Raw genomic sequence first — 21,352 nt, 5'->3', positions numbered from 1 at the left:
CAGGTTTTCCACGACGTGGGTCATATCATTGGGATTTACAGAACTAAGAAAGCACATTTTAAGGAAATTCAAGATGCATAAATATAAGTATATTACCATTCTTATCATCAGCTAAACTGCTTCGCTTGGTACTCAGCATTAAGAGGTTAGTGTTAGGAGAGATCGGCCTGGTGTCAGGATAATGTGACTGGGTGGGACATCATGCAGCATGTCTGTGGTGTGATGCCCCAGTGCTAGACATCACTATAAACTGTCACACTGTAGACATCATAGCGATATGACTGAAACATTGTTAAAGCAACTTTAAAAATCCAAATAACACACACACACCAGTTAAAGAAGGCATGCTTATATCCTCTCACTTGCATACATTACATGTCTTCTATCACAAGCCAGTGTATTAAAATAGTTCAATGGAGAAAATCGCAAGGCAGTTGTATTACAGTTCATGTAGCCAGCTGAAATAATACTTTTTTCTGTTGTCTTGGTTTATTGGCTCAGAGGTTCTTAGTTTCCTACTAAAACTGTTAAGTTGCATTTTTTTCTCGAATATAGTATTTTTATTGACCTATACAATGATACGTTTCCGATAAATATGTGATATCCCTTGGCCTCTGTATGCTTTTCTGTGCTATTTTTATAGACCCTAGGGAGCACTGGTCATAGTCTGAACCATTCTACTTGCGAAAAGTTACAAATATTTCCTCAAAATAACTGTTTAAATGATCAGAATGTTTTTTTTCAGTTACTGGATCTCTCATGTTTGTCGTTGACTTTGCGAATATCATGTTCATTAATTTGCTTGTTCTAAAGTTCGATTTGTGACTCGATTAACTCGACTGCATTGTTAACTTTATCATTTCTACCTTCAAATGAATGAAATCACTTATTTAGTTGATCCACAAACAAATCTAATAAACCAAAAGCTAAAGCGTGTACCAAATGAGCGTATGTTGTTTGTTTGCAAAGTAGTTCCTAATACACTATATTATTTTTAGACAGTCATGTCATGCATTATGAAAAATTATGAAAAAATACTGAATGATTCTGACAATGTAAAGTAATGGAGAAACAAAATCTAAGAATGTGTTTGTAATAATCCAATATATGACATTCACATACACAATAATTCTTCCAGAACATGAGGTTAATTTTTGTTTTCAGATTTCTTGAATTGTGGACATTCTCTTGTTACTAAAATTTACTTGTACCCAGCTACCAACAAGAATAGATTAAGGTCTTTGAGATTTGTTCTCAAGGGAACACTAAAGACTGTGATATACCAATACAGTGTGTTATAACAGGTCTGGGGCTTTGCTGTTTTTCTGATTTAAAGTGAACACAGAGGCTTGTAATCTACCTGACCAGTGTGTGATAGCATTTCTGGATTTTTGATCTTATAATTTCAAGCAAGCATTGACGACTGATCTACCCATGCAAAATGTGAAAAGTTAATTTGGGTCTTTGCTGTTTGTTCCTCTGATCTACCTGTGCATTGTATGATAGCAGGTTGGGATCTTTGCTTGTTTTTTATTTCACTGAAGATTCAGATCTACCCTTTAGTTGTGTGATAGCAGGTTGGGATATTTGCTTGTTTATTTCACTGAAGATTCAGATCTACCCTTTAGTTGTGTGATAGCAGGTCTGGGTCTCTGTGCTGTTCACAGTTTCACAGTTATGGGTATTACACATTGGTATGTAGTCAGTTCTGAATTGACTCCAATGGGGATAGCAGTCATTATCTTTGTTTTTCTTCTGCATATAGTTTCATTTTTGTGCCAAGGCCCAGGCAACTCAGACAGGTAGAGTACATGTGACCAGATTTGTGCCTACTTACTTGTGGAGTATGATTAGTTGTTAGATGGTAGGTGCAGCTGGGTTCTTCAGGTGAATACTGTAGACCAGAATGATTCATGTACAGTTTAATTACTTATGGTTTATACACAACCTTTTAACACTTTACTATACATGCTCGCTTATAAGTCATATACAACTGCAGACAACACAAACTTGGATCTGCCATTAAATAATGTGCTGGCTGATCAGGGTCTCTTTTTTTTCTCTACTGATTATTCCTTACAAACTGTATAGACTGAGATCTGCCAGTACTTTATGTAATGTCAGATCTGGGTCTGTGCAGTTTGCTGTTGGATTCAACTTGTAAATGAGTACATATGGTTCTGTTTTCTTAGCCTAATACACTGATGTATATAATTTTTAATTTGTACTCTACGGAGATTTGAACTTTGATCCACAGGTTATGGTACCCATCACCTTGCCTGCATGCACCAGCCTGTATACTCTCTTATGCAAGCACACATCTTTCGAAAATGATGCTATTAAGTCACCTTTATTGGTATTGTGTCTTGCTGACACACCTGCATATTGACCCAGTAATTGGTTGTCATCTAAGTGACACAGTCACTTTAGATTCTTACAGAAGAAATCAAGTTACCTAGAGATTATTGTACATATAACAGGGCAAACGTACTGTCCCTAGATCCAACAGGATGATGCTTGATAATATTAACAGAATTTTTAAATATTATTAGGTTATTGCAAATGAACAAGTTTAAATTCTCAGATACATATAATGCACAACCTTGTGATTGCAGTATATTCATCTGACAAACGAGTTTATATTTTCCCATACAAATGCAGTAACCTTTTTATTATAACGGGCATGCTCATTTTCTTATTCTACCTAAGGCATAATTATATAAACAAAACTACACTACAAAAAAACAACGGGGTAACTGAATTTATGCTGCATTCCTGACTAAATGCACAAGCACAGATTCATCAGTACACAACAACAATATTAATGTGCACATAACTCTGCCCAGCTAAATTTGAACTTAGTCACATGCTCGACATCACTTTTGAAAAAAATTGTCACTTTGGTTTCCTTAAAATTGAAATTTAAAGTCATTGTGAATGAATTTGCATTGCAACAACTTTTCCATTTAGTCTGGAATGAACAGATGTTGGTATTTTTGTCGATTCTACTAAATTTCAAGTCTGGAATGAACAGATGTTGGTATTTTTGTTGATTCTACTAAATTTCAAGTCTGGAATGAACAGATGTTGGTATTTTTGTCGATTCTACTAAATTTCAAGTCTGGAACGAACAGTTGTTGGTATTTTAGTCAATTCTACTAAATTTCAAGTCTTGGATGAACAGATGTTGGTATTATTGTCGATTCTACTAAATTTCAAGTCTGGAATGAACAGTTGTTGGTATTTTAGTCAATTCTACTAAATTTCAAGTCTGGAATGAACAGTTGTTGGTATTATTGTCGATTCTACTAAATTTCAAGTCTGGAATGAACGGTTGTTGGTATTTTAGTCGATTCTACTAAATTTCAAGTCTGGAATGAACAGATGTTGGTATTTTTGTCGATTCTACTAAATTTCAAGTCTGGAATGAACAGATGTTGGTATTTTTGTCGATTCTACTAAATTTCAAGTCTGGAATGAACAGATGTTGGTATTTTTGTCGATTCTACTAAATTTCAAGTCTGGAATGAACAGATGTTGGTATTCTTGTTGATTCTACTAAATTTCATGATTACAGACTGGATTTATCTGTGTCAATTATACATGACATAACATTAGATTTTAGGAACGAGGGAGCAGCGTCTTGACTTATCTGCATGTGTGTTTCTGTTCTGTCATTGAATGTTTCAAATGATAATGTGGGAAAAATATATAGTCTTTCAATTGCAGTTATCAAAAAGATGCTTTGGAATTTAATTTTGAGTGCTGTAAGGAGGATGTAATTGCACTTATATTCGAAATTACAGTACAGTTTCGAAATGTGTAATCAAGATTGAGAACCTGTGACATGGCTCATGTAATTCGGATTTGCAGAACTAAGAAAGTACAAAGTACATTTTGAGGAAATTCAGGATGTAAAACTAAGTATAGTTTTTGCCATTCTTATTACCAGCTAAAGAAGACATGTTTATGCCTTATCACTTGCATGTTATTTGTCGGTACCCGGCCATTTTATGACGTGTCTGGCCTGTATTGTTAGTCTAAATCTGAAACAGTGTATCCACGAAATGGCTGCATTAGTTCATTCAGAAACAAATTTAATCAACAAACTTTAAAGCTTCTTCTGCATGACTATACATGATTTGTTTCAAAGTAGTTCCTAATACACTATACTACTACTCGGTACATGGGCTGTGCACGTGCATGCAATATGAAGCTGCTCAATATCATAAAATATTGCACAATTCTGACATTGTAAAGTTAACAGAGATGAAAATAAGCATATAGAAAGGAAAAATAATATTGGAGAATTTTTAATCGGAGAAATTTAATTAATACTCTGGATATTCAGATGTGGGTTAGCAAGTTTACGACACTCATCATCTTTCTCTGGTGGCCAAGTGGTTAGAGCATCTACATCAGATGCGGCTGGTTGTGGGTTTGATCCCAGGCCAAGTCATACCAAAGACTTATAAAATGGTACTAACAGCTGCCTTGCTAGGTATTCAACATTAAGAGGTTAGTGTTAGGACTGGTTGACTTGGTGTTAGGATAATGTGACTGGGTGCAACATCAATATGTACCTGAGGCATGATGCCCCAGTGCTAGACATCACCGTGAACTGCCACACTGCAGACATTGTAGCGATATGACTGAAAAATTGTTAAAGATACATTAAAAATCTAAATCACACACACACCCATCGCCTTGTCTGCATGCACCAAACCCTGTATCATCGTGGCCAAGCAAACATCACAATATGATGCTAAATAGTTGCATAGGAGACGTATTCATTTTTTTACCTAGTAATTAATTCTCATCTAAGTACATAGTTACTCCAGATTCCTATGACAGATGGGCACTGTAGGCAAGTTGGTGCTGACTGAAAATTGTGCTGATCTGACATCCAATATGGCCACCACAGCAACCATATTGGATATTTTGTTATTGCCTCTTGAATGGAATTTCATACAACTATCAGGTTTTCACCAGAAGATTTCTTATGATATCTAGTTCATCTAATACAAAAAGTGTGCAGATTTGATAACCAATATAGATGTCACAGTGGCCATCTTGAAAATCATATCGCTACTTGTCCTAGATGGAAAGTCATATCAACATTGTGTTTTCACCAGAAGTCTTCTTATAATACCCCCATCCTCTAATACCATGCTGATTATGGATCCCCTCCTCCATACCCAACTACCATGCTATTATGGGTTTTCCCCCCATCCCCAGTTAGCGTGCTGATTATGGGATTTACCCCATTCCCAACTTCCATGCAGATTATGGGGTTTTACCCCATTCACAATTACCATGCTGATTATTGACTTTTCCCCCATCCCCAATTACCATGCTGATTATTTGTCCCCTCACCCATCCCCAACTACAATGCTGATTATGGTTACTATGCTGAGTATGGGTTTTCCCCCCATTCCCAATTACTATGCTGATTATGTGTTTTCCCCCCATTTACAATTACCATGCTGATTATGGGTTTTCCCCCCCATCCCCAATTACCATGCTTTTAAAAAATCCACTTCTCAACAATCCTGATCTCTGTGTACTAGTACTTTGGCTTGCCAAGCCACAGTAGACACAAATATTCACTCAGATATACAGAACATTTATTAGTCAATTAGATATTTCAAAGCAAATTTGGTGCTCTCATCTATGTGAGGTAAGAAGATGTGGTTGCCCCTATATAGGTAAAGATGGTGGCAAAATTACTTACCTGATCAAAGTATCGTTAATTAAAGCATGTTTGTTTAGCTAATCTAGCTTATCCTTACCCTGATCTAGCTTATCCTTACACAGATCTAGCTTATCCTTACACTGATCTAGCTTATCCTTAACCTGATCTAGCTTAACCTTACCTTAATCTAGCTTATCCTTACCCTGATCTAGCTTATCCTTACCCTGATCTAGCTTATCCTTACCCTAATCTAGCTTATCCTTAACCTGATCTAGCTTATCCTTAACCTGATCTTGTTCTAGTGCCATAAAAAGTTTTGTTGGGGGTTGGGTTAGACATTTACTAGTTTTCAGTCAGATTACTTAGTGAATTATTCATTAGCCCAACATATCTTTTTTAATATGCCATGGGGTGATGAATATAAATAAATGGAGTACATTATAACTAGGTATATTTTTGTATGAATGCCTGCGTGATGATGGCATCTTCCAAATGAAAGTAGTAATTTGATATTACTGTTTCTTTGTAATGGCACTGTAAATAAAGTTGGACAGAATTTATATTTTTTCAGGGAATTTATAATATTCATTTGTCTGTTTCAGGGTCATCTCTTCAACAATATGATTTTCCATCCTACTCTAGCCTAGGTGGCAGCACCTACTCTGATGGTAGTATGTCCAGGTATACTCGTCCCTATGACACAGGCAGCAGAAACTATGACACATCCACAAGATCGTATGACTCATCTTCTCGACTTCATGACCGCAGCACACGACTAGGGGTTTCTGGATCCGAAGAAGCAACGGAATCTGCCAGTAGGAGATATGGACTACATGCAGCAAGGGGTCATGACTCGGACCTCAAGAGTTATGATGTCAGCACAAGAAAGTATGACATTGGAGGCACAGGATGTGACATAGCTTTAGGTCAACCAACCAGGTAATAAAAACATTTTACACTTATTGGTTTTGGATGAGGTTAACACTTTATTTTGCGGACTTGATAAAATTAATGTTCTGTGTATGAGGCTCGATGCTGCATATGAAGTTTTCTTAAATTCTGTGGTTTCAGTTTATAAAGATATCTTTTTACTACTAAGACGAGTTGTGAGTTGGATGGCTGAGTGTCTAAAACGCTTGCCTTTACTGATCACTGCCATTGGCAGTGGTTTGAATCTTGGGATCGCCCATTGTGGGTATGTGAGAAGGCTTGTCCATGGCTTCCGGTGGGTCATTGGTTATTGCCAGGCTTTCCCCAGGTTCTTCCTTCACCAGTTAAACTGGCCGCCATATTTAGCCTATCATGTATTGTAAAATGGTATGGGTTTTTTTCTTCCAAAAAAGAGCTCATTTGTTTTCAGATTGTCCAGTTTTGAAGTTTGATACAAAACTTTGGCTCTTATTGAACACACAAGGAGATATGTTGACAGTTGATCATCAGCTTGTTCTTCCATCTTTTTATTGCATAGACGTTTCATTTAAGATGGCTACTTCGGTGGCCATATTGGATGTCAGATTGGCACCATTTTGATTTCATCCATCAATTACATCAGCTTTTCTTGGGGCTTTGAAAAATACGTGCCTATTTCTAGAAAAGGCTTACTACTAGAAGAGATTGTTCTTTTGAAGTGAAGCAGATTCCCATGTGATACATTTCATCATGAACTTTTCATACTTAAAGTACTAACTGATGTTTCTTTCTCAGGGGATAAACCTAGATTCCTGGTGAAGAGAGATTTGATTAATATCAGGTGTTTGCATTAATGGCAGCTTAGATAATGCTTGATGGATTAGTCATATATAAATTTTTTTTAAAGTACAAAAAATTTCCATTTTATAACAGACCAATAACTTTAAACAGCAAAGACTTGGAGTTACTGTTACAGATTATACTGGGACATCAATATCCATCATATTGGCTTAAAATTCTAAGTAGAACAGATAGGTAGAACCTGATACATTGGTGTATTATGCACGGTAGATCAGGGCCTACCTTGAGTACTGTATGGTGTGTTTTGTTGAAGAAGAAATGATTAAGTTTATTTTCTTCTAAAGCAGTACAGGAAATTAGTTTTTAAGCTTTATTGAACTTTATTGTATATACTGTATATACTTGCATATAAGTTGCAAATATGTCGCTGCATAAGGTGCTTTCAGATCTGGGTTGATGCAGTTTGAAAGGAGTAATCAATAGAACAAACTGTATAGACACTGATCTGCTGGCACATTATGCAATGGCGGATCAGGGTCTGTGTTGCTTGCAGTTAGACTGAACTTATAAAGAAGTATATAGGGTAGGTTTCTTCATGCTGCAGTGCAGATGATGATTTACAGGATAACATGATCTCAGAATTGCTCATACCTTTCAATCAACCTGGAATACTTGATAGTGTTACAGGCGTGATTGGCATGAAGTAAAGATTCAGAAAAGGTTATAGACCAGAAGAGCTTATGAAAAAATGACCTGTTTTCTTGTTGTCTGTCCATCAGGTATTACATGTTTATTATCATCCTTCTAAACTACTTGGAGGATTGCCATAAAGCTGTATACATACATTCATCCCATGGCGTATTTGGTTTTAGATGAAAATGGTACCAGACTGACATTTGATGTATTTACATCAGTGGCCATCTTGAAAACCTCGTTATAGCTAACACAAGTTTTACTAGCTGAAATGGTGCCCTGGGCGAACATCACCTTCTGACCTTCTAACCTTTGAAAAAGCAAACTGTTTATTTTTTAAATATATTCATAGTCATAAGAATAATTAACTAAATGTTTGTATTTTAAAGAAAAAGCCATTTATTTAAGTAAAGATACAGAATAATAAAACATCCCTGAACCGGTGCCTCCCATCACATGCCTCTTATGAAGGCCTGGTTACTGCTCCTGACTCCTACTGATGTCTAGTTGCTTCTATATGAAAATGGTGCTGATCTGACAGTTAATATGGCCACCACCAGTAGCCATCTTGAAAGTTTTGTTTTTGCCCCTTCTCCTTATTGAAAATTATAGCAACATAGATTTTGACCAGAAAACTTCTCATGATGTCAAGTTATTCACAAATGCAAATGGTGCTGCTTTGGATATTCAAAATGGTCAACATGGCACCCATCTTGAATTTTTTGTAATGCTACTCCTCCAGAATGGATGGTCCTATCATGGGATTTTCACTAAAAGGCATATTGACAAAGGATTTTCACAAAAAGTCTCCTTGTGATATTTTGTTGCATTTATGTAAAGGGTCGGTGGTTCTTTCCGGGGATTTCCCAGGTTCATCCTCCACCATTAATACTGGCTGCCATGTATAGCCTATCGTGTGCTGAAAAATGGCGTTAAACCCTACAACAACAACAACATTTATGTAAAAATAATGCCCATCTCACAACCAATATGGTTGCCATGACTACTATCTTGAAAATGTAATAGGTATCATATATACTCACATATAAGTCAAGTCAAACTGCAAACAATAAAGCTCCTGATCTGCCATGGAATAATGCACCTGTAGATCAAGATCTATGTTGGTTGTTTTACTCCTAACAAGCTGCACAGACCCAGATCTGCTGGTGCATAATGGGATGTCAGGTCTGGGTCTGTATAGTTTACACTTGGACTTGTCTTATAAGCAAGTATACATACAGTACTCCTCCTAAGCAGTAAGTGATAGCAACTTGGAGATTTCACTAAGTGATAGCAACTTGGAAATTTCACTAAGTGATAGCAACTTGGAAATTTCACTAAGTGATAGCAACTTGGAGATTTCACTAAGTGATAGCAACTTGGAAATTTCACTAAGTGATAGCAACTTGGAGATTTCACTAAGTGATAGCAACTTGGAAATTTCACTAAGTGATAGCAACTTGGAGATTTCACTAAGTGATAGCAACTTGGAAATTTCACTAAGTGATAGCAACTTGGAAATTTCACTAAGTGATAGCAACTTGGAGATTTCACTAAGTGATAGCAACTTGGAGATTTCACTAAGTGATAGCAACTTGGAGATTTCACTAAGTGATAGCAACTTGGAAATTTCACTAAGTGATAGCAACTTGGAGATTTCACTAAGTGATAGCAACTTGGAGATTTCACTAAGTGATAGCAACTTGGAGATTTCACTAGAAACTTCTTATTCTAGTTGATTCTCAATCAGTGTAATTTACGTTTTTAAAATCTTGCTATATCTACGTCTTGATGGATGGCCCTAGTCACAAGGGGTTTTCATCCAAAAGACTTCCAATTCTGATTGATCCTAAATGAAAATGGGGCTAACCTTTTCTCCAGTATGAATACCTTTTATTTGTCTAAAAATATGATAGTTGGTTTTGACATGCAGCAGTTAAAAAGAAGAAATGGTTTTATCTGGAATTCCTTTAAATTCATTTCAATAGTAGAGCATCAGTCCCTTCGAGGGACTCTTGTCTGGCATAGCAGCAGATATGATAGAGGTATCTTTCCTATAAAATAGTTCTAAATATGGCAGACCTGCACTGCCAGAGGTTATTTTTGGGTCTAAGGAAATGATAGACTGGTATTCTGATTGCATGAAGGTTGTTTTGATAATTAAAACCAGTCATTCACACCCTAATATAGCAGCCTGCAGTATTTACCTTATATACCCATGTATATTAATAATCAGCCCAATACAGCATAGACTCTGATATGCCACTTTACATTGCACTTTATAATTAGCAGTATCTCCAAATAGCACAGACTCTGATTGGCATTCAAATGATGAACTGTATCATTTGCAGCTATTTCCAAACATCATAGACCCAGATCTGGCATCACATTGTGCACTGTATAATTAGAGGCTGGCTCCAAATAGGACAGACCCTGATCTGCCATCACATGATACACTATCATTAGCAGCTGGTTTCACACAGCATGTAGCCTGATCAGAAATCTTAATGCACTGGTAGATCAGGGTCAGTAATCTTTGTTTTAGTTATTGATTTCAAACAATCAGTATAGACCCAGATCTGATGGGGTAGTATGGCTATGCCATTTGAAGCTAATTATACATGCTAAATTGAAAACCATATGAAGCAATGACCAGTGTACAACCTTCCAGTTAAGATCACTGATTGGACTAGGGATATTTTGTCTTTATTGGAAGGTGTTCTTATTTCAGAGGATGTTTCCTTTTTTCTTGTGAAAGCAAATTTTTGAAATGAGCTTTATGCTTTCTATCTTAGAAAAGCAAACTTGAAAAACATCCTCTATTAATTTATGATAATAATATACTTACTAATTAAGGTTGACATAATTAGCTAACAGATGCCTTATCTAGTTCATTATAGTCCAACATATATACAGGTAACTAGTAATGAATCTACAAAGGTAACATCTACTGCAGAAAACAATACAGACATTAATATAAATCTAACAGACATTAACAGAAGTTAATACAAATCTAACAAAAGTTAATACAAATCTAACAAATTTAATACATATCTAACAGACATTAATACAGATCTAACAAAAGTTAATACAACTCTAACAGAAGTTAATACAAATCTAACAGATGTTAATACAAATCTAACAAAAGTTAATACAAATAATACTTGGTTAACATACTGTTGTTATATAGATATGTCACAGCTTCCATGTACAAAAGTCATGAAGTCATCAAATCAGGATTGCTTATTAAAATATATGTTGTGGTTAGTTTTATTCAGTTTTATTCACTGTATCCTAGAATATTCTATTTTGTCAGCCATTGATTTTGGTCTCTTGTTTATAATTGATATGCTCGGCCAATGTGGGTGTGTGAGAAACCTGCCAGTAGCTTCCCATGGGTTGGTGGTTTACCTGGGATAATCCCAGGTTTTTCAACCACCAGTTAGCATAAATTATGCCGAGAAATGGCATTAAACCCCAAAACTACAACACAATTTATTAGAAAGTCATAGTATTCTGTCAAATAGCTGTACTAATTTTGGAGCAGAAGAGCTTATGGGGTGGCCTATTGTCCACTTTTCATCCATCTTTTGTTTGTCCATCCATGTCCAGGTGTCCATTAGCCAAAGTTTGTTATTGCACCTCCTCCTGAACTACATGGAGGCTTGAAATTCAACTTTACACACACACTCATCCCAAGGTCTAGTTTGTCCCGAATGAAGTTGGGGCTGCTCTGACGTCCAGTATGGCTACCACGGTGTCCATCATTAAAGTCTTGTTATTGCTACTCATTTTGTATGGATGGTCATATTGGCTAGGGGTTTTAACTGAGAGATGTAAATGAAAATGGTGCCAATCTGATCTCCAATATGGCTACAGTGGTGGTGTTCTTATTTATCTTGTATTTGCTACTTCCCGCAGACATAAATAATCTTGATAATCCTGTCAGAGATGTGATAAGCAGAAATATCTTTTAAAGAAATAATGAAACCTGTGTCTTTGGATGAATGGCTAAAAGACTAAATGTTAAGTACCTATTTACTGCATAGTAAATCTGAATGGCCAAACGACCGATGACCTTTTCTTTCACAAAATTTATGGCAACAATCAAATGGTATCTACATATTGGTGCATGTAATTCAGCCTCATTCGTAAAAATAAAGAATTACAATTTTCATTGAAGAAAAATATATGAGTTTGAAAATTGTTTAGAAAATTGGTGATTTGCATGGTGATGAAATCTGGACTGTGGGATATTACTTCTGAATTTAGCCTTGTTTGCTATGGTTACATGTGTCCATGTAAAGGTAAAAATTGTATAGAATATGAATGAAAATTAATTAATTAATTAATTAATTAAAATGAACTGACAATCAGCTAAGAATAAAAGCATCTGCCTTGTTGAGCCTTTTATTTAAGAACACATGATTTCTTTTGTGGTAATAATTTTGAATAACTTTTTTTAATTCAGTTTTAAAAGATGTAAAGTAAACATTGATGGAAAACACATTTTTTAAAATTGCACAAGGGAAATAAATGTTTACATGTGAGAAAAATGTTGATAGCTTCACACATTAAATAGAGGTTAAATGAATATACACTGGAAAATGTCTGTCACTGATATATATATCAACAAGCAGAAAAAGTATTTGAAGCATTGATTAATTAATTAATTAATTAGAGATTTTCAATTTGATGGACCAGTTGGTCTGCTGGAATGAGCATGTTATTTGAAGTATTGAGTAATTACTGTAGAAAATGTTATTTGTGTAAAATCTAAAATGTTTATTTCAGTTTTGGATCTGGTCATCGAGATAGTGCCACCGATCATCCTCAAGAGCCTAGCCTTCTAGATCCAGGTTTAAGGAAAACCCTCCAACGCCACCGAAATGGGTCTGGAGATAGCATCGGGAGTCATTCATCTGACAGGTCGGAAACCAAATCACAAGATTCCACAGATTTGTTTAGGATCTATAGAAGTCGCTACCAAGATCGCGCAACTCATGGCCAAGAACCTGTGAGTACCTCATATAAAGAGCCTAGTGTTTCTTACAGTGCACCCAAAAAGCAAACTAATTTGGACATTGACCCTATCCCAGAACTAGAAAGTGTCAGAAAAGCACAGAATGGAGAAAGGGTTAGAGAAAAGGAGAGATCAGATTCACTCAGAACTCAAGGTTGGAATTCTAGATCATCAAGTAGAGAGGAAAGAGAAGATTCAGCTGTGAATCAGAGATTGTCTGAGAGATTTAAGGAGGGTAAGATAGAAAGGTCAGATTCTGTACAATCTAAAGATACACAGTCAAGATCAGATTCCGTACAATCTAAAGATATACAGTCAAAATCAGATTCTGTACAATCTAAAGATGTACATTCAAGATCATCCATCAAAGACAGAGATCATTATACTACTGCATCTTCAAGGTTATTAGAAAAGAACAAGGAAGGAGTAGAAATCCTTAGGTTTGGAGACTGGAAATCAACAAAAAAGGAGACAACAGAGCTCCTAGGAGAACCTCAAGGTACAAAACAATCCTCAGAGAAATCAGGGGATGAGCTTTTATCAAATTTTCGTAAAGCTATAAGAAGACATGCATCGACTGATGAGAAAAATGAAAAGGGTACAGAATCAAGTAGATCAAGTGCACAGCTTGATAAAAACATTCATTCTGGTGATTCTAAATTGGAAGAGATAAAGGAATCGGATAATTCATCACATAAAATATCAAAGAAAAAGTTTGAAGTTGAGGAAGTCTCAAGCAGTGATCAAGGAAAAAGTGTTTTACGACGATATCAGCAATCTGGGTCCATGGAGAAGAAGTCAGAAGAGACTGGAGGATCAAGGGTGACAGAAAAGAACAAAGAAAGGATAGCCTTTGAAGGTCCTGTTATAGATGGTAGGTCTGCTAGAAAGGTCAAAGCCTATGCTAAATCAAAAACTACAGATCTTGGACTATTGTCTCATGACACAAAAGAAGATGAGGTAGACTCATCACCTCCTATTCCATCAAGAGATGATGCTAGTCTTGTTGCAACACACTCAAGAGATGAACTTTCTGAAATGACTCGGGAAGAAAGAATTTTACGTTATAAAGAAGAACGTAAAAAACAGTTAGCAGCTCTTGCTGAAACATTTGACTCGGGCAAACCTGCTCTAGATGCCTTGCCATCATTATTTTTGTCTCAAACATCTCAGGCCTCGTCACTTGCCAGGTCTCAAAGTTTGAAAGCTGAAACAGACTTGCAAGCAGCCGTAGCTCTGTCTCGTTCAAGGAGCATGAAAGAGGATTCTGAGAAATTAAAAGCATTTGAGGATGAGAAAAAAGTAAGAATAAATGTGGATGAACAGGAATATGGGCTTAGTGAAGATAAAAAACAATCACGAGATTTTCTGGATGATGATCATATTCCTTCCCCAAGTTTCAAGCCATTGGGCATTACTGGATTATCATTAGCTGAAAGAGCAAGTGAAATTCTTGAAGCAGATCAGTTGCCAAAGAAGAAGGCTCCTCTTGATTCCAGGCTGTTTGATCACATGCAGAATTTAAGAAAGCTTCAGCAACAGCATAGAGCAAAAGAGAAGATATCTATTGATGAACTTAAGGCCAAAAGATCATCAAGAGACACAGTGGATCTTGAGGCAATGCATGCTCTTTCTACCAAGGAAGAAAAAGAGGAAAAGGAGAAAGACAAACCGTCACTCAGGGTAGGTGAAAAAAGACATAAAGATGAAAAGGCTGAGATTACTGTTGCAGATTCTGAACAAGAAAACCAAAAGTCTCGTATGAGAAGAAAACTTCCATCTCTTGAAGATATTCTAGGTACAAGTTCAGGTTCATCCACTCCAGACACAGTGCAGTCCAGTTCCCCAGCACATGTTGGATCTCTTTCTTCACAATCTTCACTGTCAACCCAGTCAACTTCAAGTCAGAAACTTAGCTCAAAAACATCCTCTTCTGGAAGTGAGGTTTCAACCTCAAGGGCATCCTCTTCACTCAGTGATGCTTCAAGATGTTCAAGAATTCTGACTCCTTCCACCATTTCAGAAGCTGTCTTCCATGATACACATGTCAGAAAGATGGATGCTCAGGACCAGGAAGATGATCAGGCTATGGATACTTTAAGGTCAAGGACACCCTCAGGAGGTCAGCCAATTTCAGATTCAGCCAAAAAATCATCTGATGAAGCATTGTCACATCACAAAGTGACCGAAACTTCATCCACAAGGATTGAAAGAAATAAAGCCCAAGAAATAAGACCTTTTGGAACTGTATATGTTAGACCAAGGGACAAAGATCAGCATGATGTCAAGTCGCATCAAGAAGAGCAGAAGCAGTCTGTTAAGATTCCTGTCACAAAAATATCATACAGAGATCTGGAAAGGAAGGAAAGGGAGACTAAGTCATCACATGTGATTGAAAAAGAGACCAAACTCCCTGCAGCCTCAGAGTCAAAGTATATTCCATCTTCAGATTTTATGAAGAGTGACAAAACTCAAAAAGAGCCAACTCAGCAAGTGTTGTCTTCTAAGGAACAAGAAAAAAGCAAATTTAAGGATGAGAAAGAACAAGATTTCGTCACAGTTGAAAGAGATTTAAAGACTGCATCAAAACACATTGAATCAGGTAGAACACGATATTTAGAAAATATAGTGAAGACAAGTGATACGGATTCAATACAGCTGCCATCCAAGAAAGATTTTGGAGTTTCATACATTGGAACTGGTACTGAGGAAAGTACTAAGAAAGATGATAGAAAAAGATGTGCCCAGGATGTAAACATAGATCCAAACTTATTATTAGGAAAACCTCCAGTTATTTTAAATAGCATAGATGGTGATGGCAAGAAAAGAGAAAGTAAAATAAGGGTTAAACAGGTTGAACCAAAATCTGTGTTGCATGATTCTTCTAGAAGTGGATCTGTCAATCAAACTGAAGTGGAGACCAAGGAAAGAATAGTTCCTTCTTCAAGCCAACAGAGTCATGAAAGAGAGACAAAAGATAATTCACATAAGGTTCATGAAGATAAATCTGATTTGACTAGGTTGCCATTGAATCAGGATAGAAAGGAAAGCCAAAAGTCTCTAGAAAAAGAGCCAGTAAGTGCATCACATCTGGTTAGTTCTTCCTCTGTGTCCTTCCAGACAAAGACGGATGAGCAGAGACCTGAAGCAAAACCAACAATTAGTCAAAAAGGTTTTGAAAAATCAAGAAGGGAATTTGGGGATATAGGATTTCCATCAGTTTCTTATCAAAGAAGAACTCCTGAAAGAAGGATAGAGCCCACTGAATCAGAATCAAAACAACCAATGCAGCAGGCAGGCACTGACACAGTAAAACAACCATTGAAGCAGGCAGGCATTGACACGGTAAAACAACCAATGCAGCAGGCAGGCATTGACACGGTAAAACATCACATCCAGCAGTCAGGTATAGACACGGTAAAACAACCAATGCAGCAGGCAGGCATTGACACAGTAAAACAACCAATGCAGCAGGCAGGCATTGACACAGTAAAACATCACATCCAGCAGTCAGGTATAGACATGGGAAAACAACCGATGCAGCAGGCAGGTATTGACACAGTAAAACAACCGATGCAGCAGGCAGGCATTTACATGGTAAAACATCAAATCCAACAGGCAGGTATTAACACGGTAAAACAACCAGTGCAACAGGCAGGTATAGACATGGGAAAACAACCAATGCAGCAGACAGGTGTTGACATGGTAACACATCACATCAAGCAGGCAGGTATTGACACGGTAAAACAACCAGTGCAACAGACAGGTATTGACACAGTAAAACATCAAATCCAGCAGTCAGGTATATACATGGGAAAACAACCAATGCAACAGACAGGTACTGACACCGTAAAACCTCAGATCCAACAGGCAGGTATAGACATTGGAAAACAACCAGTGCAGCAGGCAGGTATTGACATGGGAAAACATAAAATCCAGCAGGCAGGTATAGACGCTGGAAAACAACCAATAGAGCAGGCAGGTATTGACACAGTAAAACAACCAATACATCAGGCAGGTATTGACAAAGTAAAACAACCGATGCAGCAGGCAAATATTGACACTGTAAAACATCAAATCCAGCAGGCAGGCATAGACATGGGAAAACAACCAGTGCAGCAGACAGGTACAGTAAAATTGATAGATAAAGGCACTGAAAATAAAACTGAAGTCGGTAAACCCATCACAGATGTTAAGATAGATGAAAAAGGCACAGAATCAAAGATACATTTGTTATCATCGAAAATGACACCAGATATTTCTGATTTGAAATTTGAAATCAAACCAACAGCAGATTCAGTGATAGATGCACCAGTTACAGACTTAGAGAAGAAAATTCAAATTCCGGAGACAAGAACTGTTAAACTGTCAAGAAAACCAAGAATTGGTGAAGACACAAAAGTATCGCATAAATATCTTGCCAGCCGTGAAGCACCTGTAGTACATATTCCAAGGAAAGAAAACTTGGACAGAAAAGAAGTGGAAACTCAGATTCAAATGATGGAAGCAAAACCTGTTACTGGTTCAGAAGTAAGTACAGAGGAATCCTCTGTCGTACAAGACCAAATCCTCCATAAGTATGTTCGAGGTGGAGTGGTTGATTCTGAGGAAAAGTTTCCTGAACCTCTAGAGACTGTGGAGTCCAAAGGAGTTATTCATGAGGAAAATTTAAAGCCAGTTCATCAAGTTCCAAAAAGCAATATTGAAGAACATGAGACTGAACCTGAAAAGCATATTATGGCTCAAATTAAGCCAGAGCCTACGGTTTCTCAGATCACTTTTCAAACTTTGGAGTCAAAAACTGTTCATCCAAACAAACAGGAAACATTATCAGTTGAAAGTAGAAGTCATGAAACTTTGGAGGCTAAGATTGTCCCTCATAGTTTTGGAAAGATATTACATGCTGAAACAGTACCAGAAAAACATGGTGATGAAAGTGGGGGTGCCATAAAGGTATTGGCAAACTTAGAGGATGGAAAGGCAGAAGTGTTAAGTAGAGTGAATGATGATATTTCAGGGTTCAAGAAGGACATGTCTATAAATCCAACCATTCCTGCAGTAGCACAACCAATAGATGCCAGTTTGAAGAAGGAAGGATCCCCATCCACAGATGCAAAAACTCTTACACTACTACCTTCATCTCTCCAGACCTCAAAAGATGTGAAAGAAATGGTTGTGGAGGTGCCAGTCCCTCCTGCAACTGTGGAGTTGATCAGCACTCTAGCTGTCTCTTCAGCTAAAGAAAAGAGTGCCAACGTGGAAAGAAAACCATCTAAAGGCAAGAAGTTGAAGCCAAAGTTGGCTTCTGAGAAGAAGAAAGAGCTTACTGAGAAGAGGCCTGGAGGATCGCCTTTGACCCTTTTGGATACAACTTTAGATGATATTCTTGGAAAGAATCTGGAATATTTGTCCGATGTTGAGGCACGGGAAATTTTTAACAGGAAATCCAAAGCAGAAGCCAGTACTAGACCAAAAAGTATACATGAACAGTCACCTAAAAGATCACTAAAGAAACAAGCTTTGAAGAAGAGTCAATCCATGCCAGAACAGAGAGAGTTACCAATAGAAGATGCTGATGAGGACATAAAGAGTGAGGTCAGTGTACTTCCAAAAGATCCAGTTCAAGTCAAAAGCATTGAACCCAAGCTAGCAGATGTAAAGATTACAAAGGCAGTTCCAGTTGATAGGTAAGCACTGTTTTTAGGAAGACTAGCTTGAACAAAATATTTGATATTTCTCATTGGTACAAGTTGGTTTTTACAACATTAATTCCGTGGGTTGATATTTCTACAAAGTATGTTTTCTTTCATGTATAAAACAGTATGATGTAATACTTTAATCAGGGAACTAAGCTTTGTGGAAGTTAGGTAATATTTGTGACATTCATCTGGTACTTCAATTGACCTAGGTAATTTTTTTTTCAGTTTCTTTGGGCTTTGTTCTTGTGGCATGTTGTGATATTTTTTCCCCATTGTCTAGTAAGGTTTTGTATTCATGATTCTTGATTGCATTTGTTATTTTCAACCAGGTTTTGCAGATACAGTTTCTTTCAATGCTATAGGATTATGTTCACAGCCAAGAGAAAACAAACAGCATATTAGAATAAAATATTAGAAAAAATTCCATACAAGTAACTTTGTGTCCCTTATTTACAAGTGCAAGGTGTTGGTACAAAGGGAGATAAGAAAAGTTGGCTTGTTTGGTAATTATAGGGGAAGCAACTCCTATTTATTTATGACAAATTGCTTAAATTTCTATTGAGACACATCAGATGAGAGAATACCTAGATATGCCTCTTTTCAGAATAGAAATAAAATAATTTGTAGTAGAGATGAACCATTTTGAAAAGTGTTGTTACGAGGAGTTATTCACCATGTATGAGCTTTATATTTACTGAAAGTCAAATATAAAATAATCAATAGCAGACTAATTGTAAAGTCACCCATTGCAGAAGTGTTGATGGCAGAAGTAATTCACCATGTATGAAGATGACATTAGAGACATTAGAATTGACCTGTTTTCTGATGGAAAGGTAATGTTGTGATCAAAGGTTACATGGTGGCAGGGAGGTGAAGGTCATTGTGAAAGTCAAATGAGGTCTTTGTGAATGTTAAATGAGGTTTACATCTATATATGTTTATACATGCTAGAGCTGAAATGAATATCAAATTTTCCTATTCAAATATTTGTTCAGTGTATTTGGATAGGATTTGCAATTTATTGATGTTGATAAACCTTCCAAAACCATTGTTTTTAACTGTCATCAATGGCATATATTACTACACAATGTGAACTGGGTCATCAGAATGTAATTAAATCACATTTTAGGAGTGTTGAGTAAATATTTTGAGGATTCAGGCAAAAATCAAAGGTTATATTGTGTGTTTATCTTCAATCTCAGTGTGTCTAAAATTGGTCCTTTAGTGCCGAAGAAGGACTACAGGTAATGAAGGGTGGAAACTCTCAACCTGGCAAATGATTTGTTTACATCCAAATTCACATGTACATGTGGCCAATTTAATTAAATTAAATTTGGATTTATTGATTGGTACATAAAAGCTCGTTTACATTGGTATGATCCCTGTACTTTATCGGCTTGCAGTATTACACTATGTTTCCAAGAATTTCTGAATAACAATGAATTTTGGGACAGATGATTATTCAGACTTTGTGCCTTATAATTATCTTCTGAGGGCAAGTTTGAATTTCTTGTCATTTATAAGGTATAAAGTTAAATTAAATTAATTAAACTAATTTACTGTTGCATAGTTTTACACCTCAAATGCTGCCAAGATGATAGGTAAACAAATAGTCAAATACCAATTTTTTATTCAAATAGTCAAATACCAATTTTTTTATTCAAATAGTCAAATACCAGTTTTTTATTCAAATAGTCAAATACCAGTTTTTTTTATTCAAATAGTCAAATACCAATTTTTTATTTAGATATTCATATACCAATTTTTTATTCAAATAGTCAAATACCAATTTTTTATTCAAATAGTCAAATACCAATTTTCTTTTAAAATTGTCAAATACCAATTTTCTATTCTACAGTAGTCCCCCTCTTGAACAGCTCCCCCCCCCCCCCCCGACACAGGCCACCCGCTTCTTCAGGCCAGAATCTCTTGACACAGGGGGTTTTTTATTCAAAAGTACCCCTCAAGAATGGCCACCCTTCTAACGCGACCAGCATATTAGTACAAAAATGTAAAATGTTCCCCTCACGAGCAGCCACATTTTTTTTACTTTAAATGTATCCAGTACTAATAATTAATTTCTGTTGTTCAAATTTCCCAAGTACACTCCTTCCGCTCAACCCTGTTATAGCCTATTGCAACACTTGATTAGTAGTGTTAGATAGATTTCCACCTGTCGTTGTATTCTAATCATCTGTGTATTCTTCTTTCCTATTCCTCCCAATTTCTTCTCCTTTTCCTCCTGACTTTCTCCAGATTTCTTCTCTTTCTCGACTTCTCTATACTCCTTCTCCTCCTCGACTCCTTTCCCTCCTCCTCCACCTGCTATACATGTTCTCTCCACCGACTAGACTTTGGATGTCTCCAACTGCTCTGCTAGTTTCACTTCCATCTCCACCTCTTGGAGACTCGGTACTCAACTGAAACAGAAGTTCTGTCCCCTTAAAAGCTTCCTTTTCGAAACTTTGTGTTTCCTTGGAATTTGTTTCTAAGTTTTACTGCCAAATTATGACTGGTATTCTCTGAGAAATC

The 21,352-nt window shown here is 36.6% G+C and overlaps 1 protein-coding gene across 8 annotated transcripts in view; it reads left to right on the top strand.

Annotated features, from left to right (window-relative positions):
• LOC149790167 (uncharacterized) overlaps positions 1-21,352 on the top strand; it is a 332,923-nt gene that overhangs the window by 93,579 nt on the left and 217,992 nt on the right. For all 8 annotated transcript variants that reach the window (XM_089972151.1, XM_089972152.1, XM_089972150.1 and 5 more), the window contains exons 3-4: positions 6,298-6,634; positions 12,893-18,808. In XM_089972151.1, the coding sequence (XP_089828277.1) occupies positions 6,298-6,634; positions 12,893-18,808 (6,253 nt within the window). The remainder of the gene's footprint in view (positions 1-6,297; positions 6,635-12,892; positions 18,809-21,352) is intronic.

The sequence above is a fragment of the Sinohyriopsis cumingii genome, chromosome 10, assembly GCF_028554795.1.
Source record: "Sinohyriopsis cumingii isolate HCF-2022 chromosome 10, ASM2855479v2, whole genome shotgun sequence".
NCBI lineage: Eukaryota > Metazoa > Mollusca > Bivalvia > Unionida > Unionidae > Sinohyriopsis > Sinohyriopsis cumingii.
The sequence above is the reverse complement of the archived record's forward strand: the minus strand, read 5'-3'. Positions and strand labels throughout refer to the sequence as shown.